Source organism: Pogona vitticeps, chromosome 7 (assembly GCF_051106095.1).
Source record: "Pogona vitticeps strain Pit_001003342236 chromosome 7, PviZW2.1, whole genome shotgun sequence".
NCBI classification, from domain to species: domain Eukaryota; kingdom Metazoa; phylum Chordata; class Lepidosauria; order Squamata; family Agamidae; genus Pogona; species Pogona vitticeps.
In genome coordinates, this window is record NC_135789.1 from 24,854,396 (window position 1) to 24,877,286 (window position 22,891).

At 49.8% G+C, this 22,891-nt stretch overlaps 2 protein-coding genes across 6 annotated transcripts in view; both read right to left on the reverse strand.

Moving 5' to 3' along the window:
- Nucleotides 1-9,195, reverse strand: part of TSPOAP1 (TSPO associated protein 1) — a 41,999-nt gene extending 32,804 nt beyond the window's left edge. For all 5 annotated transcript variants that reach the window (XM_078379399.1, XM_078379396.1, XM_078379397.1 and 2 more), the window contains exons 1-3: nucleotides 8,837-9,195; nucleotides 949-1,056; nucleotides 367-495 (exon numbers count right to left, since the gene is read on the reverse strand). In XM_078379399.1, coding sequence (XP_078235525.1) covers nucleotides 367-495; nucleotides 949-1,056; nucleotides 8,837-9,106 — 507 coding nt within the window. In that variant the 5' untranslated portion in view covers nucleotides 9,107-9,195. The remainder of the gene's footprint in view (nucleotides 1-366; nucleotides 496-948; nucleotides 1,057-8,836) is intronic.
- An 8,089-nt stretch (nucleotides 9,196-17,284) lies between these two features.
- On the reverse strand, nucleotides 17,285-21,704 carry SUPT4H1 (SPT4 homolog, DSIF elongation factor subunit). The gene is made up of 5 exons (XM_072978366.2): nucleotides 21,545-21,704; nucleotides 20,965-21,071; nucleotides 20,276-20,331; nucleotides 18,963-19,016; nucleotides 17,285-17,642 (listed from the first exon to the last, which is right to left on the reverse strand). The coding sequence occupies exons 1-5, from the start codon at nucleotides 21,611-21,613 to the stop codon at nucleotides 17,575-17,577; spliced, it is 354 nt and encodes a 117-aa protein (XP_072834467.1). The 5' UTR covers nucleotides 21,614-21,704; the 3' UTR covers nucleotides 17,285-17,574.
- Between the last annotated feature and the right edge of the window lie 1,187 nt (nucleotides 21,705-22,891).

The following is a 22,891-nucleotide window of genomic DNA, read 5'->3' on the forward strand; positions in this document are numbered from 1 at the left end:
ATAAGGTACCACGCTTCATGCAGACCCATGATCTTGCTCATGCTAGTTGGACGCAAGCTCAGAGCAGGGACTCACACAGAGACCTGACAGGCAGATCCCTCTAAGAGTTGATCATCCTGACACATCTCTGCATCCAAGGTGGCTGCTCGCCCACTTAATGCAGGGGCTGCTTCACAAACGATCAGCCCCTGTTAGAAACTGAGGGGAAGGAGGAAAAAATTTGAGCAATAGATCATCCAGAGATACAGCAGGTAACCTCAATGCCTCAATTGGGGAAAGGGTAGGTCTAACCACTACACTGCACAGCCTCGGTTCTCTATCCTGTTCACAAGACGCCAGAGCCGGCCGCGAGCGTGTGGCCCTTACCACTTTGAGGTTGGCTTCTTGAAGCTTCCTGGCTCTCTCCTCCAGGCGCTTGGCGATGATGGCCAGCTCAGCATTCTTCCGCTTGAGGTGTCTCACTTTCTCTTGCGTCTCCGGGAAGCAGGTCTTGCGCTGAGCGGCAAAGAAGAAAGAGCACCTCGTGAGCCCCCTTTGGACAACCCAGGGAGGCGCCCGCCGTTTGCCTGGCAGACAGAAAAACTCTCTGGCAATCACGTGGGCAGAAATCGCTGGCGGTGATGCCAACACGACTCCCCCCCCCCCGCTGCCCAGGGATCCATTGGATGCCAATTTCTCCCCAGGCCCTAGCCTGCCCTTCGAAAGAGTGCTCTCCAAGGTGCTAATTTGGGTCTGCAAAAAGTGGACCAAAAGCCGGAGCAGAGGCACGGCTTTCTGCCCATGGCCGTCAGGTCCACTCGTTTCAGTGGAAGCCTTCAGTGGGTCATGATTTTGGCAGGCAGGGCTGGACTCCAGCTCCCATCAGCCAGCAAAGGCAACAGTCAGGAAGCTTGGGATCTGCGGAGCAAGGAGACTTAGTGGTGTTCAAAAAGGAGCGGCCTCCCTCACCAGAAGGTTGTTCTCCTTCTTCAGGCTGGCACAGCGGGACTGCAGCTCCTCCAGGGCTGTGAGGAGGACCTGATTCTGGCGCAAGAGGCAGCGATAGGTCACCCCATACTGGAAAAGAAAAGGGCGGAAAGAGAAAGAATCTGTCACCTACACAGAAACAGGTTATGTGGGTTGGACAGTTGTCTTTTGTCCAGGAGCCCCACCCACTTCTATTAGCCCCACCCACTTCTATTGGCCCCACCCACTTCTATTGGCCACACCCACTTCTATTGCCCCCACCCACTTCTATTGGCCCCACCCCTTGACTCCTCCCCCAGATCTCCAGTCAATAAACAGCAACCTCTTATGTTGCCTTAATGACAACAAGAAGCAGCGGAACAATAGATTACTCCGATAAAATTAGTAATAATAATCATATGCCATCAAGACAATTCTGACTTATGGAGACCCTTTCCAGGGTTTTCTAGGCAGAGAATGCAAGGAAGTGGTTCCCCGTCCTCTTCTTCTTGAGGGGGCGCCCAGGGACTATGTCCAGCTAGCCCAAGGCCACCCAGGTTGGCTGTTCTCCTACAAGGCACCGTGGGGGAATCGAACTCCTAACCAGATCCCTAACTCACTGAGCTATCCAGCATGATGTGCCATCAAGTCAGAACTGACTTAGAGCCATCTTAACAGGGCTTTGAAGGCAAATGAGATATTTAAAAAGAGGTTTTTAACTGTTCCGAACCAAACCCCCAGTGAGCTTCTATTACTGAGCAGGGATTTGAACCCAGGCCTCTTCAGCCCTAGTCCATTACTCTGTCCACTAAACCACACCGGATACTCATGTCCTCGTTTAATGTCATTTTCGTCCCATAGCTGAAGAGGCAAACTACTTCTAAAAAGGTGTGGTTGAAATTTTGGCTGAAACAAGCAAAGGGGGAAGACCTCTTCATCTTTAAATCGTTAAAATCTTTGGTGGATGAGGAGCTCTCGAGAACTCAAAACCTTGGGGGTGGTAGGTGGACATAATCTGAAAATCACTTCCTTGCACTGTACGTATGATGACCTATCTTGTTTAACACAGAGACGTTCCCCACATTTTTCTGTCCTTCTCCAAAACGTGATTTATTTTTAGTCTCACTTTGTTCCCCGGAGTCAAGTTTAGCGCTGGCACTTTGCGCTCAACTTCATATCCGTGGTCAGAGCCTCCTGGATCGGTGCTTTCAATAAGCACTCGAGCTAATGGGGTCCTTTTTAAGGAGACAGGCAGAATAAAAATATTTTAAATAAATAACTAAAAACATTTCAGAAGAGAAGCTCCAGTAGGGAAGTGGATTTCCGCAATGTTTCCAGTTTTTTTTTTTCCAAAACAGATCTCCCAGAGAGAGGAATAGTCATTTTTCCAAAGTCGAGAAGCATCTGTACCCTTTTGAGGCCAAACGAGACGAAGATATCGTAATGTAGCAAACCCCAATTCACGACTCCCAATAAGCACAAAACCGGAATCTCCCTCTTTCACTGCTGAAAAATACTCTAGTACCAGAAGTAACGATAGATCTTTGCCAGCGCAGGAGAAGATGCTGAAAAACTGCCAACTCGCACTCGTGACAGCTGCCGGTTTGCATTTTTGTTAAACGGGCAAGGAGCGTTCGCGTCGCCACCGACAAGCGCTTTCCGAACGTAGTTCCGTTCAAGGTCAAACCTCACCGAGCGGGGACTAATTGATGCTGGCTTCTACGACAGCGTGGGCCATTTGATTCCGGAAAAGCAGTGACACACAAAGGCGTCTAGAGGATAATGACTCAAAGAGACACCCATTCAGCCCCATAAATGTGGGGCAAACATTTAACAAGGGGGTCAAGATCACCTTTAGAAGTAGAACATTCAGAAGGCAGCGGATTTATCTGGGTCTCTCTCTCAACCTGATGTTAAACAAAAAGAACCCAGATTCCTTATTTTTGGCCTAAAATGGACAACTATTTAGGTCAGAACGTGCCAACAAAACAACGGATAGCTCATGTAGAGTTCGGCTAGAAACCCGGCATGGAGGTGTCACTAGAACTAAATCCGTCACAAGCCTCCACTGCTTCCAGATGGTGTTGAACTCCATCTCCCATCATTTGCAGGTCCAGCCAGCCTACCCACTAGGTGGGGGCAGATGGGAGATGGAGTTCAACATGGGCTCTGTGTCCCTTAGTCCAGCTTTAAAGAGAACACTTCTGCCAGGTTCCCCTGTTTGGGTCTCTCGAAATATATTAATATATATATTAGTTTTCTCTAGGCGTTCTTCAAATGTTGTTGAGCAGCCTCACACCATTAGGTTGAGAGAGTTCATATCACACACAATATTTTCATAAAATACATGCCCTTTTTTGCATGCACTTCCTGGTGTGTATATTTCTGGGAGCAGTTATGAAAGCCAGGCTGGGCAAAGGTCAGCTGCTCAGAGAAGACCAGATTCTGGGCTGTTTAGAGGCAGTGGCATCAGCCTAAGATGCTCCAGAGTCCCTCATTTGGTCCATTTCAGAATAAAGGATGTGCACATTTTTCCAATGTGTGCATTTTTTGGGATTCCCTTTTCTGGATGTGCCTGTCAATTCTCTAAATCCCGCAGCGAGCTAAGAAACAAAGGGGTATTCTCTCCGAACACCAGCCACCGAGTTTGCAACACAGGCGGTTCTGCATTTTCTACATCAGCAGCGGGGTCAGACTAGATGACCTGTAGGTTCCCTTCCAATTCTATAGTACAATCATATATATATTTTATGGTTAGCGTAGTACAGTAAATCGCACTAGAGGAGGCCCGATCCCTTTGTGAACCCGCTCTGTATGTTCCACGGATCTAAACGGGCCTGCCCTAACTGCGATTTACTTTAGCACAGTAAATCCCCATTCATTCAATGGGCCTCCTCAAATGCTATTTACGAAACGACGCAACAAGATTTTGGTCTAGGATTCTTCCAAGATGAAAGGGTGGGTAAATCTGATTTTCCACCTTCTGGTTTTGTGGATAGTGGTTAAGTGTTGATCAAAAAGAAACTGAATTGAAATAGAACTGCTGGAAAGCTTAGTGGTTTAGAGCAGTGGTTCTTAACCTTTGTTACTCGGATGCTTTTGAACTGCAACTCCCAGAAACCCCAGTCAGGACAGCTGGTGGTGAAGGCTTCTGGGAGTTGCAGTCCAAAACTCCTGAGTAACCCAAGGTTAAGAACCAGTGGTTTAGAGGTTGGGAGTTTGAATCCCCCCTATATCTCCTTGACTGGGGCTGGACTTTGTGATCCATAGGGGCCCTTCCAGCTCTGCAGTTCAAAGGTGATGATGATGATGATGATGATGATGATGATGTTGTTGTTGTTGTTGTTGTTGTTGTTGTTGATGATGATTATTATTATTATTATTATTATTATTATTATTATTATTATTATTATTATTATTATTATTATTATTATTATTATTATTATTATTATTATTATTATTATTATTATTATTACTGTATATTTAAAAAATCCATTCTGTTCCTGCAGGGAAATGGGTTAGAAGGACCTCTGCCCCCATCCAGAAGGGCAGAATTGAGTTTTCTAATTTGTTCTGGACACCATGAAGTCTCTAAAGAGGACCTTTCTCTCTTTACGCACATCATTTGTGGGAGGGGGGTGGGTGGGAAAGAGGGCACACTTTCCTTTCTTCCCAGATCTTGGAATTTTGACTTTTTTTGTTTGGGCTATAACTCCCAGACCCTCAAGTTCTCTCCAGGAATCAGAGAATCGTGGAATCCAAAAGACATCCAAAGGTCATCTAGTCCAGCCCACTGCTGGCCCAGGGAAACTAGCCCTGACATTGGGTCCATCCGAGCTCAGCCCTTCCTATTGGAAATAAATTTGTTCTGAGACTCGCAGACCAAGAAAAAAGAGAGGAGAGGAGAAAAGAAAACCAACGCCCAGCTCTGGTTATGAATAAGTTCCCAGGATCGCTGACCTGTAGGGAAACCATAACTCATCTCTGCCTGCAACTGTCCCGTTTTAAAAACAAGCTCTAACATGCCTTCAGTCACATGGTTTGTATTATATAAGAGTCCCCTTGGTCTCAACGGCGGCAGTTTCTTAATTTTTTTTAAAAAATCTTGCATTACTTCCCAAAGTGCACTGGTGGCATTACATAATAAGCAAGCTGGTCTGACCCCTGGCGCCCCCCCCTTCCCAGTCCAACTTCACCGAGGACAGAAAGAGGACTGTCAGACACCAAGCCAAAGAAATGAATGAGGGTTTGGAAATCGTCAGCCGGTCGAGGAAGCTTCAGCAAAAGGGCCCAAAAGAAGACCGGTTGTGGGGGGGGGGCACAGTCGGAATGGACACCCCCCCATTAAGCTCCATGGCACCTCCGGGCCTCTGGAAATGGAGCCCCTTTGGTTTAAGCTGTTGACCAAAGCACCACAACTCTAAAGTCCCAGGGAGATCCATGGAATCTCTGGGCCACTGGAAATGGAGCCCCTTTGGTTTAAGCTGTTGACCAAAGCACCACAACTCTAAAGTCCCAGGGAGATCCATGGAATCTCTGGGCCACTGGAAATGGAGCCCCTTTGGTTTAAGCTGTTGACCAAAGCACCACAACTCTAAAGTCCCAGGGAGAGCCATGGAATCTCTGGGCCACTGGAAATGGAGCCCCTTTGGTTTAAGCTGTTGACCAAAGCACCACAACTCTAAAGTCCCTGGGAGCTCTTGAATACATCAGACAAATGTACCTGCATCAGCATCCTTTGGCCATCACATAAAGTTTTCAAAATAAGAAGCATCTGGGGCTTCAATGGGCCAGCCTGTTCCTTGAAATATAATCGCATTAGGCTTATTATTTTGAATGTTCTTGGGGTTGAGGGTGTCGACCCTTTTATGGTGATTTTTGCTTGATTCTTTTACAAACATTTGTAGACTTACTCTTTTTAGCTATTCAATGTTGTCCTTGAATGATGTCAGCCACCTTGGGCTCCTTTTTAAGGAAAAAGGTGGGGTCAAAATAGTTTAAATAAATAAATCCCCAGTGCATCTCTTAAATTCACCTTCTTGACAAACAGCCTCTCGCCGAACCCGTAAAAAAGTTCCCCTGTTCCCCCTTGATTTCGAGAAAAGACCCTGTCCTGAAAATATAACACCCCCCCAGACAGGTTTACTCTAAAGTAAGCCCCACGAATATCAACAGGGTTCTCTAATGAAAAAATGAGTAAAAGATTTCAGCCCACAGGACCATCAGGGTCTGCAAGGGAAGAATGCATTTTATTCCTAATTTATTCCAGTTATTTCTGAAATATTGTACTGTACCTTGGGGTAGATTTTAAAATAAGGCTGATCCCCACCTCAACACAACTGATCTACAGATAATGTGGGATCAACCCAGGTCGATCTGGGAAAGGAGGGCATCCGGGAATATCGGAGGTTCCCAGGCAGGATTTGCAATACGTACAGGTTTAAAACCGAGAGAACTGCGGCTGCCGATCAGAGCTGGCAATGCTGGTCCGTTAGGACCAAAGATTTAGCACCTTTCGGATGTTCTTAAGCTGTATCATGGAGCCAGGCTGCATTGAAATGACCCCTCTCCAGCTGTCTCTTCCAGAAACAATGACACCTGTGGTTTTGGCCCCTGCCCGGTGGGCGACACTCCCTCAGCTGCGGCTGCAAAAGGCCAGAAGGAGTGTTTCGAAAAAGACATGCCGGGAGCAGATGGATGAGGCCGCAAAAGCAGGGACTGAATCACACAGATGCTGCTTCTGGATCTTTCACGTGGTAGGAGAAAGATTTAGTCCAGGGGCTTCTCTCCCACCCCTGGTAATCATCTAGCAAAAATCTCCCTCTTCTGAGCCCCCCTCCATGCACCAGTCAACCAACAAGCTATGGCATGGAGTAGCAGTGAGAGTATTAGCCATGAGATCTGGGTTCTAACCCCCCCATGATCATGAAATGTGTTGAGACTTACCCAGCCTGACCTCCCTCACAAGGTCGGTGTGCTGATAAAGTAGGGGAAGGAAGAGCCGTGTGCCTCGTGCTTGTTGGAGGAAAGGTGTTATATAAATATTAAAAAGCGTAAAAACCCCGCCCCCCCAAAAAAAGCAAAGAGGAAAGGAAACCAAGCCTCTGTTCACAAGCTGGCCTGAAATAACCCTCCTTGAGGCCATGTGCGCGGGCACACATGCACACACCAATGCGGCTGCAGGATGAGAATGACAACCGGAATGAGGATAGCAAGCAGGAAAAATAGGAATGCAGATGCATTCCTTAAAATCTTCACACATACAAATAAAATCATGTGCCCCAAAACAATCTATTTGAGAGACCTCTGGGCTCCCACTCCAAACGTCTTGCCCCCTGAGGCAGGGCAGCCAACGATCAAAGGGGATCAGAGGGGATCAAAGGGGATCAGGGGGAACCAAGGCCCAAGAAAGCCCAGTGGGAGACTCAGGGCAGGGAGTCCCCCCCCCCCAAAGGATCTCAGCCTCTCCCGGCTGACAGAAGGGCAAAGAGAAGAGATGAATCACTCGCCATTTTAGGGCTGTCTCTCCCCCCCCCGGCCATGAAAAAAACCGGCATCCGAGGCAGATGACTCACCCTACCTCACGGGAGGACCGGCTCTGGATGTGGCCGTAGCAGAGACAGAGGTTGATTTGTGCAAGAGTGAACATGTGTAATGCCACCAGGCATCGATCACAGACACCCACATGAGAGCTGGAGGCAGGCTGGTTTGAACCTTGGAAATGTGTTATGCTGATGCTACATCAGAGCAGCAGTATCCTAGAGAGGGGAAGGAAGCCATTCTGCAGGAGACCGATCACCGGTCTCACACAGCACCCTTCTTTTTGAGGTAGCCAAGCTGATGGCTTCCATGAACCACTGGAAGATAAGAGAGATATTTGGGTGCCGTGAAGCTTAAGGGCTAGTAACTTGGATTTCCACTTCTCCTCCTCCTCCTCTCTCCCTCCTTGGCTTCCTCTCTCCTGCCCACAGGACCTTCCTTACGGAGGTAAACCCTGCAGGTAGGAATTTCCAGAGACTCCTGGCACTGCAGCAACAGCGCAGTGTGGAAAAGATGGTGGCCCCCTCCCTCCGTTCAGACTTCAGAGCGAGAAGCCGTTTTACTGCATCCTCTTCTTCCCAGCTACAGGTTTGCTGGCGAGGAGAGGAAACGGCTTCCAGTTAAAAAAAAAAAACTGGCAGGAAGGATTTGTTGGTTCAATGCACACTGGCTGTCTTATTGCACAGAACGGGAGCCTGCTTCGGGCAACACAGGGACAGTAGGAAAACAGAAATCAGATAGGGGACGAGAAGCCAAGAAAAATGGGTAAGATCAGAGAAAAGATCCTTCTAAACCGGCCCCAGGATCCTGTCTCCAGCCCAAAGAAAGCCAGTGCTACCTTGAAGGGCTTGTAGGCGTCAATCTCCTGCTGATCTGCAGGAGGTGAAGATATACTGTTCCTAGACATGGAGGTTTGGGGGCTTGCAGATTCTTCATGTGTTTAATATTCCCCCCCCCCTCAAAGACAGGAATCCTTGAAGCAGCTGCCACCACACCTTCCTGTTGCAGGGCACAGCCACAGTGTGCAAATGCTGGGTCAGACGGATCACACACACCCCAATGTGACCCCAAACATTGATTTAGGGATATAAGATATATATAAAATATAAGACAAGCCCTCCTGGGGAAGACCAAGTAGCCACCATTCCCAGTGATCTGTCCCTGAGAGTGGACAGCCGGATGCTCCTGGAATGTCACGACCGGACCTCCCCATTCTGCCCCTCCCTGCTACGTCTCTGGCAGACAGATAGACTGCTGTGGAACATGGAGGCTCTCCACTAGAAGCTCACAGTCCAGATGCATGACAAGACTTGGCCTCCCCTTCCAAGCATGCCAGCGCCCCCTTGATTACCTGTGGCGAGGGATCCGCCTGGCCCCAGCTGGCTCCTTCCGCAGCGCACGGCCCCGTGCTCTCTGGTGTGGCCTCGGAGGAGCACGGCGAGCTTCCCTGAGAGAGCACCTCATCCTCTGGGGCTGGCGGTGCCCCAGGGTCTCCCGGGGGGCTCTCCGTTTCTGGCATGGCCCCCAGACCCTGCCCATCAGACTCAGGGGTGCCGATCAAGACATGCCCAGAGCCACAGGCGACCTCTCCCGAGGGCTGGGCCTCCTCTTGATTTTTCATGCTGGGGAAGGCGCAGCGGTGCGAGTCCTTTGAACGCCCAAGCGGCTGCGCCAAGGCTGAGGGGGCTGGTAAGGAAGGAGGCCCGTCTGCCGATGCCACAGGATGCCCCTCGGGCGGGCATCCCCATGCGCAACCAAAAAGCGGTCATTCGAGGAGCTTGGGTCCTTCTTCACCACGGGCACGGGGAGGGCTGGCAGGGCGGCTCACCGCCACGGTCACACATGGCCCCCATCCTGGTTCTGGGTTGGCAGCCGAGGGGCAGAGGAGGACAAGAAGACAGACAGACACCCTCCTCTCTTCGCTGTTCGAAAAGCAGCAAGATCTCCAGCCGAGGAGCGCTTCAGCACATCAGCGCTGTCCCGGTCTCTCCGCTGACATGAACCAGCGCATCTGAGTCCCTTTCTGGGCCTGCGTCCTGCCCGGTCGGAGGCTTTGCCCAGCCAGAGGTCTCTCTCTCTCTCTCATGCTCCCATGCGCAGAGATGGTCGGAGAGCGGCCCAGCGCAAGCCAAGGGGTGCCCCGGGGCTCTCCAGCCCGAGATCTTCCGCTCTCCGATCTGGGGACTCAGCACCACCACTGCCGTTGACGGGCGGCTGCTGCTGCTGCCAGGGAGCTCGCAAGAGTGCCGTGCGCTGGCGGCACACCAATGAGAAGTGGCTCAGGCGGTTTCCATGGCAATGGTGGGAGAACGAGGGTGTGCGGGCTGCCTATTGATGGGAGCTTCGGCCACCACAGCCCAGCGCTCGGCTGGCTGGCTGGCTGGGAACGGGCAACTTGGCCCAGCCAGGAGAACAGGCGGCCTGCACGCCAGGGGCCTTCTGGGGCTCTTCCCGGCCTCGGGACCAGTTGGGGTGGGGGGGTGAGGTGGGGTGATAAGCCGTTTTCCAAAAGCCACCAGCCAGCTCTCAGTTTCTCCATATAATCCCCCCTGTAAAAGGTGGTCCCCATTGTTTGGAATAGCTCTGACCCCGATCACCAGTGGCCCAGGGATGCTGGCAAGCCTTTGGATCTGAGTCCCGAGTTCAAGTCTTGGGTACCAAGTCCCGAATCTCAAGTTTGAGCCCCTATGAAACACAACTTTTTACCCCAGGGAAAAAAAAAAGGAGTGGGCGGGTTCTGAGTTGAGTCCACATTATTGGAAAAAAACCAACCAACCCAAGTCGAGTCAGAGGTACAACTTAAGTCCCCCAACTCAAGCCCCCATTCCTACAGAGTCCTCTTTCAGTCTTCTATGGGGTTTTGCTGCACAGAGGGTGAACACACCTAGAAACACACACCTAAAGATGCGGGGGGCCCCCTCAAAAAAAAGTGTGCAAGCTTTTGAAATCAACAGAGCTCTTCGACAGCTTCGGGTCCAAGAAGGGAAACGGAGAAGGAAACAGAGCAGAGGTTCGGGTGATGGCGATCGGAGAACTGGCCATGACATCTGAAGAGGAAACCGGGAGAGGAGAGGCATTACAGGGGGAGTGGATGGTTGAAGTTTAGCTCCAAGATAAACCCTAGGGAGGCTCAGCCCGAGACCAGGGTTTGATCTCCCGTTCAGGAGATGCAACGCCCGACTGCAGAGGAAGGGTGCGGCACGCTTGCTGCTCTTTGACAGATTGGGGCCACGTCGCACGACGGATGTCTGTGCAGGAGTTCGCTCCCATTATATGCGGCTTTTTCATCCTGTCTGCTCTGCCACGCAGACTCTGGAAGGAAAACCAACTTTTGACCACCCGCAGTGGCCTAATTCTCCCAGGTGGACCTCCTGGGAGGTGGGCCCAGAAATGGTTGGGTCTGGATTCCGACTCCTAGCAGCCCCAGCCAGCAGGCTCAAGGATGATGGGCCCTGGAATGCCACAGTTTCCCTGCCCTATTTAACACGCAGACGTGTTTTCTACCACATTATAAAATTTTCCATATGAACTAAACCATTTGACCCTTTTAACCGGTGCCTTCCTAGAATTCCAAATAGCCTATACTGGGGAATGATGGGAAATGCAGTCCAACCTATTTGGTCCAGAACGCTCCCTTTCGCCTCTTTTTGTCTGTTGGGAGGCATCCTGCTCCTTCCAAATTGAGTTTCACCACTGAACCAGAGAGGGCATCGTGAACAGGAGCCCCACGGCAGGATTCAAGAGTCCTGAGTTCAAATCCCCACTCAGCCACGGAAGCTTAGCCGGTGGCTTGAGCCAACTGTGATTTCTCAGCCTGGCCTGCATGGCAGGGGTGTTGTTCGGATAAAGGCTGAAGCAAAAAAAAAAAAAAAGCTTTGTACACCACCAGCAGCTCACGGGAGGGGTGACAGGGTTTTAAAATATAACAAAGAGGACTCTTAAAGCAGCAGAGCGGTGGCTTCATGGGTGGACCATCCATCGCCCGACCAAGCACCTCTAAACACCGTCTTCCCCTAAATAAAGTGAGATACACACTGTCCTAATTAAAGGTGACTTATTCTTTGGAACATTTGCTCCATCCAACGCCTGTCAAGCGAACATGCGTCTTGGATTTCCTTCGCTTCTCTCTTGGTCATGCTGTTCAGTAGCCACTTCTCGGTTTCTTGAGTCCCGGCCTGGGTGGCCCAGATTACGAGGTTAAGCCCTACAGGGCATGAAGGCCAGGCGGGTCCTTCCAGGCCTCAAGGATCCACCGGCTTATTTTAGCGCGACTCGGAAAGACGATCTGCAAGACAGAAACGGTCCACAGCAGGAACCCCGACCAGCGGCAGTGGAAGCATTCGCCTTGCGCCTTCCAACCGGGAGGAAGCCACGCATTTCCTGCTGCAGGGCAGATTTTTCTGAAGACTGGCAGCTTGGCTGATGTGCTCTGATTTTTGGCTGAAACCACCCCCACCCCCATCCTCCTCTCTCTCTTTCAGTCTCGCTGTGAATCTCATTCACAGAGAATCTGGTGCTGAATCTCTTTTTTTCTAGACCGCAGCTACTACCGTGTGTTATAATCTGGAAACTGCCCTCTGCCTGTTCTCATTCGGCTAGATGAGGATGGAGCAGTCTGCAACGCAGTGGGGGGGGGGGGACACACTCTGCACATGCTCCAGGAAAGGTTTTCCCAAGCAAAACTGGCAGCGCCGGGTCTTCTTCAGAGCTGGCTGTAGCAAGCCAGAACAAGTTTTGAGAAGCTTCAAAGCATCTTTATTATTGAACCCGCTCACTGATGTACATAAGAGGGGCTGCCAATGGGCGTTGCGATCCACGACCACAGAGACGCCTTGCATGCCTCGTGCATGCTTGATGCTCCTTGATAACGAGAAAAAATATATAAAATCCCTGAATGCTTTTGGGCAGAAGCTGTGACAGTTATAAAATTGAAGGGAACGAGCCCCGAGGGGTGGAATCTCAGCCACTCAAATGCCTGTATTTTGCGGGTGGGTTTGAATTTTGGAGGATCTCCCTTCTAACAAAAATGGTGCTTGCAATCTTCAAAATACCAGCTGTTGGCACAGAAGACGGAGTGATGTTGGTTTCTGCAGCTCCGGAGAACCTATGGATTCAAATGTCAAATAAGAAACCCTGGATGGGGTAAGAGCTCTTTAGCAGGAGGAGGAACTGCCTAAGAAAATGGTGGATTTTCTCCTGTTAGAAGGGTGTAAAAAGAGGTTGGACAGCCACCTGTCCGGGATGGTTTAACTCTGGATTTCCTGCACTGACTGGGGTTGGTCTAGATGACCTTTGGGTATACCTCCAAATTATAGGAGGACGGATGGTCCTGGTCTTTCCCCGTTGCTCAGTTCCAAGGCTCAACTTCGATGAGTGCCACTGCCATCCTCTGTACCCATGAGTGGACAGATTGATCTCAGCCTGGCAGAAAAAGTGCACTCTGTGCGTGCTCTGATGCCCTGTTTCTAGGTCGCCAGATGGAAGCAGGGAAGGCAGCCGCTTGGGTGAGCAGGGAAGCCTGCAGTTCAAACGCTGCAGTAAATTAGGTCACTGCTATTTCTAAATGCAGAGGTGGGGGGTGCGTGCGCATTTAAAGCGTGTCACATCCCTCCCCTCTCACCTATTCAACTGAACATTAAAAAGAGAGGAATTTTAAGCTGAAATGCAGCACTCCGAGGAGTCACCGTTACTGCTCTTGGCAGAAATGTTTCATATACGCCAACCACGATGTCACAAACAACAACACACACAAGGTGTTGACAAAGGAGGAAACAGCCATCCGATCTGACAGATCCTGCGTCTGGAAATCAGCGTGTGAAGGGGTGGGAGCTAATTTGCAAAAGAGCAAAACCCAGCTCAGCCAGGCCAGGGAGGAAAATCCGGAGCTACCTTTGGGGTTGCGACTTGCCAAGCTGGCTCGCCAACCCTACCCAAGCAACGGGAGCCCTTCCATGATGCACCCACTTGGGGGGGGGGGCTTATTATTATTCTGCATAGGACCCACATCTAGATGCAGGAGTCAACTGTGTCTCCTTGTTGTTCTTCTCCAGGTCTGTGGAGGAAAACAGGAGAAAACTGAGCCTCCCCGTAGCTGGTTCCTGATGCGGCCATTTCCCCTTCAATGATCAGCTGTAACAATCCGTGCTTTCTCCGTCTTGGTCCGTGACCGAAATAATTCTACCTTCAGCTTACTAAACATATGGCAAAGGGGAACATTTCCCCCCTAAAATCTCTGCTTTTAGAAGGATGTCAGGAGGCAACTAGCTGCAGAGGATCCAGCTCAGAAGAGGAAATTGCAGCAGTTTGGAAAGCCCAGCTTTGCACCAAAGCCAGGTCTTTGGAAGTTAAAACGTAACTTAAAAGACAGTACGGTGTACTGGTTGGGTGGCTGGACTCCAACCCACAAGACCTGGGTTCAAAGCCAGCTTTTAATGATAGTGAAGAATTCGCAAGAAAGAGACCAGAGTGGGCCGCCTGCAGGGGGGCAGTGGCGCCCACTGGGCCGAACAAACATCCCTAGAAGGCTCAAGTCAGCGAACCAAGCTGCAAAAGGTGAGAAGAAAATCTAGAGATGCAAGCACACATTCTGCTGCCTCCACGGCTCATGCTTTGGAAATCTGGATTCAAATCATTATGCACATTCAATATGTACGTGTATTTGCATAATTTATCCCACTTCTGCCAGCCATGGGGTTGAGAGCAGGTGATGCAAGCTGTTTAGCAGAGGGAACGGAATTCCCAGCGGTTATGGTTGAAACCTACGGTCCCACGTCATCCTCTTATGTGGGTTTGGCTCTGCGTTTCGGGAGAATCAAGGCGGGAACAAGGCCCGCAGGGCGAAGGGATGTAAACATGCGAATTATATAAGCCCCAGAACAGCTTTGATCCTGAACCCACCCTTTCAGAGACGAAAATACAGAGGCAGACCTCCTGAGCTGGCAAAAAGGCATGCCTTCATTACGCCGATTAAAATGGCACAGGGGCTGGGCAAGCTTTCAAGGCAGCGGGCGGGGAATGGTTCTCTTATAGATGAGCAAAAGAGCTGGCAGATTCTCCAACTGAGGTTTAAATTCAGGCCAACAGGGTCCAAGATCTGAAGGACGCGGACTTCTACTGCAGATCCCTGGACGATGGATGGGAATTTCGTGTTTCCAGATGCTTTCGCCGCAGCAGCAAGAAAACAGACACACCCTAAATGGTATCGTGGAGATGAAGAATGTGCCGGGGTGACTAGGAACGAATTTTTGTACTGAAAGAGTGTGGGTGGGTGGGTGGGGGCTTCTGTTTTCAGAGACACGACAGATTTTTGGGCACAGACCGAGACGTCTGCATTAAAAACAAGAAAAGATGAGGAAGAAAGACGTAGAAAGATTCGTCAAGGCTAGGTTACAGAAAAGGCCGGAAACGCCCGCGATACAGGAAAGGGTTTGAACATTCAAGATCCATGGGAGTCCACCTGCCACCCTGCATTAGAAAGTGGTCCTTTTTCCATTGGAGTGACTGCCTGGAAGGCTTAAAAGAATTAAGCTATGAACGCGGAGGCAGCGGAATGAGAAGCGACACGCGTAGAGCTGGAGCCGTCACAGAGTGAAAGAGGCTGACAGGACCAGCGCCCGAGGCGGGCTTTGGAAGAGATACAAGGGGTTAAAAGCAGTTCGGACTAAGCCACTTATCAGCAAACCTCGTGTGTGCATGTGCAGGCGCAGCCACGGGCAGGCAGGATGCCCCACTTAGGGCCACTCTTCCATCCCACCCGAAAGGAAAAGGGGCGAAAGGCAGGAAGAAGGGATCCCGAAATACAGGTGACCCTGTCCAGCTTCTGATCCGAGAACCGCAACCCCCTACGTACCCAGGAAGGCCACGCTTTCCAGGCCGGGGTTCAGCCTCGCTCTCTCCACATTTCAAAAGCGCAGCCGAGTCTGCCGGTGTTAACATTCATGACAAAAAAACGAAACAGGATGGCACCAGAAAGACCTAACAGGTCGATTTGGGCAAGAGCTTTCTCGGATTACAATCCACTTCCGGAGACAGCAGAAAATGCGGCGACTGTGTCACTCCCCTGAGTTAACTGCGTGCAACATGGGATCTTAAAAACATCTACTTTGCCCTCCTCGAAACAAGCCAGAATAAATTCCTGGGGACCCGAAGACCCCTTTCCCCAACCCCTTGCTTTTGTACATGGATCGGCTGCAAGAGAGCAAAATAGAATGACATGTTGTTTACTCACATTGATTGTCCTGGCTTTTCCCCTCCCTCCTCTTGAAGGAACTAACGAGAGCCAAGCGCAAAGAGAAAATATGACATTTAAAATGTAGACCGAAGACCTCCGTGTAAGACTAACCGAGGGAAAATCCCCACCCATGTGACTGTGTGGGATTACAGCCGTGCACCAGCCATGGTGAACAAATAAAACGTGTCACACAACACCTGGGACAAACTCTAGAACCGTATCACCACGGGTGTGAAAGAGCACAGATGTTGTGGGTCTGGGTGGGTTGAGAGGTGCTTAGACCTTTGGCACCCCCTTTCCTGGGACACTCCTGAGAATGGACCCCCCTCTCCCATCTCCTTTGTTTTTTTTTAAAGGGTCAAAATCTTGGCCCCTGCTTCACCAGGGCAGGCTCCTCACCGAGACATTTAAATCCAAAAAGGAGAGAGAGAGAAAGGATTTGAGGAGACAGGGAAGCTAAAGGGATGCTTTATAAGAGTCAGGATGTGGGATCCAATCCTCCACCAACTCAGTTTTACAAAAAAAAAAACCCACCGTTTATCTAGCAGAAGTCCTGTAGGAATGAGGGCCAGCCGGACCAATATGGAAAGCACTTTTAATAGGAGGGGAAACAATGCCCCTCTCTCTGGCAGGCAACAAAAGACACATACAGGGGTGTATTGTGGGGAACAGCACATAGAAATGGTCTTATGCTGCCCCCAAGCGGCAGTGGAGGGATCAGCCTTGGCAGCATCCCGAGGGGCCTTTAGATCTGGTCTAATGGGGTTTTAGCCCAAGTCCTTCCCACAGACACCCTCCTCCCACTGTTTTTCCCCCTCCCTTTGAGTAGAAGATTCACTGGCATTTCCCAGCCTGAGAAACAGCAACCAAGAAAGCTCTTGCTGTGGCCAAGCAAGGACCCACGAGAAGAGTTACGATACTGTGATCATCCTCCATGGGTCCTTGTAAGTCTTCTGGAACAATGGTGAATAAAGGGAAGCCCTCCCAGCACTATGGGGTTGTAACTGCCAGTCTGCTCCGCTCCCTGGCTATGCTGGCTAGGGGCTGATGGGAGTTGCAGTCCAGTAATCCCTGGAGGGCTGCCCTTTCCTCTTGATTTTGTGGTACACAAGACAGGACAACCCTTCTGGGGAAGGGAGCAGATGATTCTGGCCGAAGCTTGCACCTCCACGGCTGACGAGAACTAAGAGAATAGGCCTAAGCTCCTGGAGGGTCGGGAGGTTTCCCACCACGACTCGGGACTACCTCCGGGGCAGAGCAGGCACAGAGCCACATGGCGATCATGCAGGCACCCAAAGTGGCTGGACTTAAAAGCCCATCAGCCTCAACCAACATGGGCTGCAGGAAAGAAGGGACAGTGCCGAAATGGGAAAGACCCACCAGCACCCCAGAGGAGACGGGCCTGTTCCGAAAGAAGACTTGCGTTTTTATATGGCGCTCCACCCCAGTGTGATGTCTAGAGAAACATCAGGCCAGAGGGAAGTTGTGAGGAGTCCAGGCAAAAGAGAACCCCGCTCCTCTTTCCATTCCACACCCTGTGCAGAAGCGAGCCAACATCCAACACCAGAGTGCCACTTTTCGGATCCCATGATCCAATTTATTAAAAATTATTTACAGAAATCTCAAAAGAAACGCTTCCCTGGGGAACGACAGGCGCTCCTGGTTGCGGCTTCACGGAAGGATGCCCCCCCCTTGTCAAGCTGAGCTGTCGGGGTGAGACGAGGGGAGCTGGCGGTCGACAGCCCCAGACGCAAAGATGCTGCTCCCATGACATGAAGGCGGTTCCACTCAGCAACAGCCCTGCCCAGGAATAGACAGCCAGACAGAGCATCTCGGGGGGGGGGGGGGAAGAGGTCTGTCTAGGTCTTAATGGCCGTGTCCCGAGATTTATAGGCCACACCTCGGCTCTTCAGTTCTCGTACAATCCCTATGGTAAAAAAAAGACAGGAGCATTTAGAATCACGGAATTGCCGAGCTGGGAAAGATCCCACCAAGAATGATGTCGTCTGAAACCCCTCCTGATGCAAGAAGCCCACACCTAAAGCATCTGAGAGAGACACTCATCAAGTGGAGCAGAAATGAGGAGCCAGACGCGCCGTTGAAGGTGGCGGGACTGAGACAAAGGCCTCCTCTGATGATCTGAATGCCCGGCCAGGCTCATAAAAGAAGATACGGTCCTTTCAGCAGCTTGGGCCCAACCTATGCTGGTATACACATTTGTGTAAAACAAGTTATGTTACCGCAAATGTGTGGGAAACATTACAAGTAACCCATGCACTGAATGTGGAAAAACAGACCCTTTTCTCCATTGCCACCCAGGACCTTTTGTGGATGGTGTTTTAACAAGCCATGGTAGTTCCAAGGCAGAAGTCTTTGATTTTCGAAAATTTCTCTTCCTGTTAATATGATCATCATACTCTGTCTACAGGAGCAAATTATGCAACAGGATTTTGGCTGCCAACACCCAAAAGATCAACTGCAGCGAAGGGTGAGAAAAATCTATCTCCTTCATTGTGATTTTTTTTTCCTCGACCTTAAATCTCCTGCTTTAAATGCAGGATCTGAACATTCTGCTCCATCCTTTAAAAACATTTTGAAGTCAAATTTCCCTCTCACCCGCTGATATTATATAGTAACAACCATTCCCAACGGGGAGAGAACCCTATCCACCCTGCAAGATCTCAATTAAAAAGATCTTAATTTAGAACCAGAAATAAGGTTAAATACAGAGGTTCAAAGTCTTTTCAGGGTTAGGCGCTCAAGGCCATAAGATTAGATGGAGAAAAAAAACTTTGTTTTTCCAACATATAACATGCTCTACCTGCCATTTCTTTGCGTTCTGAGTATAAAGGGTATTGGAAAATCCTTATTTTTTTAAAAAAAGCACCAATCAAACTGAAATTCTCCCTCGCTGCTAATGAAACCTATTCAAAGAATCATAGAATAATGAAGTTGGAAGGGACCTGTAAGGCCATCAAGTCCAAACCCCCTGCTTGATGCAGGAATCTGAATCAAAGGAGATCTGCCAGGTCGTTGTCTAAGTTTCTCTTGAATGCATCCAATGTAGGAGCACTCAGCACCCCCTGAGGTCACTGGTTCCACTGTCATACTGCTCTAACAGGAAGTTTTTTTCCTGATAGTCAACCAAAATCTGGCTTCTTGAAACCTGAGTCCACTGTTTCATATGGTATATGTTTGAAAAAACGGATACATATAAGCTAGGATACCTCCTGATATAAAATATTACCTTGGGGAAGACGGCCCGTCACAGACACTGCATACACTCCTGGCTTAAAATTACCTGAAAGACAAAGAACAGACCCTTAGCACTCCAGGGCCAAAGGGAGCCCCAGCCATCCTGTAAGGTCGCCAGTCACCTCAGATCAAATACAGTGGTGCCTCGCTTAACAATGTTAATTGGTTCCCAAAAAATCATCGCTATGGGAAAACATTGCTAAGTGAAACACCATTTCCCATAGGAATGCACTGAAAACCAGTGAATCTGTTCCAATGGGAACGGATTACCGTCCTTAAGCGAAAATCGCCATAGTAAACATTGTTAAGCGAAACAATGTTTCCCCCATTGGAATGCATTGAAGCCTATTCAATGCATTCCAATGGTTTTGCGATACCCGTTTTCAATACATTCCGATGGGGGGGGGGGGAATTCACCAAAAATTAACGAAGAGCCAGAACAAAGCCAAATTAAGTTTGCAAAGGTTTTACAAGGTGCACTAATGATCCCAAGCATTTCAAACAGGTTTTGAACATTTTAAGACACTTTAAAAATAGCGAAAACAGAACATCGCTAAGTGAAACAGGTGACCTAAACTGTCATCGCTAAGCGAGGCAAGGTCCCGAACATCACTATGCGAAATTTCCCCATAGGGAACATCGCTAAATGGAGCGCAAAATCACTCCAAAAACCTCATCGCTAAGCAAATACATCGCTAAACGAGGCAATCGCTAAGCGAGGAACCACTGTATTCCCTGCCTAAGTCTAAGCGACCCTCATAGACTGTGTCAGACGCAAATGAATAATTGGAGCACTTCATGCAGAAGATAATTGAAAAAAGAGGAAGAGAATAAGCCAGCTAATCTCCAGAAGTGGTAGGTTGAATAAACACCACCACCAAAACAGAACACAGAATAGGCCAAAAAAGACCCATCCGAAGGAAAAGGGTTACCCAAAATAATTGAACGAGCCTCAGTTACTGTTTATTTTATCACAAGTCCTGCACAGAACAAAAGATAAATACAAACCACAGTGTGTGTATTTGGGGAAAAAATTGACATGACATAGTCACTATTCTGGGACTCCTTCAGGATGGCTTGCTAGCTTGCTGTCACCCTGGAGACCTCGAATTAAATACTGGAGTTCAGGTCTTGGTTTAAGGCCACCCTTTCCACTCAAAATTCACACTAGCAAATCATACTTATTAGGCAAGGCTTTGGGAACGGAAAGAAAAACTGGCCTTCCTTGCTCAGAACCTCGCCAACAGGAAGGCAAGACTAATCTAGAACCGGCAGAAGGCGGCAGAAGTGCTGGGAACAACTTACTGATCCTTTGCCACTTGGAGACCCAGCTGTCTTCGGGGCTCATCATGGCGATGATGCTGCAGAAAGAAAGAGGAGGGGGAGACTCAGAGATGAACAAGCCAACTGAACTTCTCAGAAGGTCCCCCGCAGAGAAGAGCTACCTGTTTCTCACACACTCCTCCCAATCCACACTGTTCAAAGTGGCCAGCTTGAGGGAGGCTAAAAAGGTGACAATAAGGAACCGGGCCTTCTCGATGGTGGCCCTTATCCTGTGGAGCAAGCTTCCCACTGAAGCTCAACAAGCTCCTGGCACCCCTCATACTTAAGAAACTAGAAAAGACAGGACTCTATAAAGTAGTCTTTAAAAGGCACCCCAAAATGCTGTTAATATTTATTAAATGTAGGTATTTTAAAAGATTACATATGGCTTGTTGTTGATGTACTGAGGTGGAGCTGGGGGTTGGGTTTCACGTTTTATTCGGTACACCCACCAGAGTAGTGGATGTTCGCTAGTGGGACAGTATACAAAACAAAATGAATAAATAAGATTTATTGCTATGGTTTTATACTTGGTTAGGATAATCAAACAGCTTAGAGCCAGTAACAGCAAAAGATTTTTGCAGCTGCAAGATCACGTATCACATTCCTGCCTGCCTGAAGACAGCCCAGACCCCCCCCCAAAAAAAAACACCCCCCCAAAGCAGACTCACCCATCAAAGGATGAACTAGTGCAATCATAAACCATCTCCCGGTTCCCCTTCATCTGCAGGTATGAATCGCAGTTGTCGCAGCCATCAAATTCAAACTGGTCAATGGTCTGGAATTGGGGGGAAAAACGACAACAACTTCCATCCAAACGTCTTTAAAATGGAAATACTGTGTACAGTATTCGGAAATTCCCCATCTTTAATCATGCTCTCCGTCCTCCAACCTGCCCAGCTATGTGGTAAGTCGCCTTGGGCGCCTCACAGAAAGGAAAATGGGGAGTTATTCATCTTATTTAAAGATTTTTTGTGGGTTTTTTTTTTGTTACACCTCCTTTCAAAGGATTCAAGGCGGCTTCCATCATTAAAAAGCCAAAAAACAATAAGCCTAGAGATATTGAAGCGCAGCTTTTCGCTCCCCCCTCCCCCCCCCTCCCCTCCCCCCCCCCCCGTCCTGCCCGGAGTTCCCGGCGGAGCGTCAGGCGGCCCTTCGCGGTGCTCGGCGCAGGACCAAACCCGAGCAACACCGGGGGGACTTCCGGGAAGGACCGGAAGTGGAGACCCTCTCCCCCCCATCGCCACCCACCTTGACGAGCGAGCAGAGCAAGCAGGCCCTGAGGTGCCGCAGGTCCTTGGGCACCGTCTCCAACGCCATGACCCAACGGCGGACTCCACCTCGCTCGAGAGCCGGGGAACAAATAAACAGGAGCCCTCTCCCGGGAGCGTCACTTCCGCCCCCCTGGGGACACATCCGCCGCATAAAGGAGCCGCTCTGCTCCGCATCGCGACTCTATGGTGACGCTCCTTGCCCTTTCTTCCGCCGTGTTCGTTAGGCGCATGCGCACATGCTGCCTTTCCCCCCCCCGCCCTTCTTGGGCGTCACACGACGCCTATCAGGCCAAGCGAGGACTTGCTGCTGCCTAGCGCGGGCCCGTGGCTCCCGCTGGGGCGCATGCGCAGAGGACTTGGATTGATCAAGGTCTTTTTCTCTGGACTACAACTCCCGGAATTCCCCTGGAGTAATTTGGATTTGGGAATTTTTAAAGCCATAAGGACCAAAAAGTTTGAAGAGGATGGGTTATTTTCTGTCCATGAAGAAGAAGCTCCCTGAGCAGGAGCAGTCTATCTTTGGAAAGGTGGAAAGGCTTGTTTAAGTTCCCAGAGAGAAGGGCTTTGCTTGACAACGCGATGTTAAGGGAGGGTACTTTTAAAATGCAGCGTTGCACCATGCCCTGGGGTTGCAGAATAACTGGTCACCCTAAAATCAAGGCAGAGTGCAAAAAAAGTGTTGTTACACCCCCCCCCTTGCACCTCTGTGCATTTTTATGGGAGACTTGAGGGAGCCAAATCTGCATTAATATGATCTGGGGGCTCCCCTCCCTTTTCCCAAAATGCATGTTCCTGGATCTTCGAAGAGAATGCTTAAAGAAGTGGTGCAGGTTCTTTAGTGAAACACAACCCTGGGGCTAACTGACCTCCTTTAGGACCCCCCCCCACTTGCCATCTCAGAGTCTCCCCTTTCCTGGAGGGGCTGGAATAAAAAAAATTCCCAGGAAATCCATCTGTGAAATCCTCAGCCAGAGCCAAAGGGGCTGGACTGCATGGCCTCTGGGGATCCCTTCCCACCTCTGACATGCTGCCAACATGCGAATCCTCCCCTCCATTGCTTTCCAAATGAGAAAGCCCATCGCTGGCTACAGTGGAGGTCAATCCGAAGGAGGGAACGTGGTCCGGTGGAGGGTTCTCTTGCACACGGCGCCATGATCTGAATTGGAGGGATGCAGCAGCAGGTTCGTAGCGCAACCCGCTGCGCCTGGTGCTTTGGCCGCATGCAGGCTTCCTGCCTCCAGGCTCTTTAAGACAGAAAGCTTCAGCTACCTTTAGCATGTCGAAACCCATTTGGGGATAAGTCCTGCCTTCCCACCACCACCAA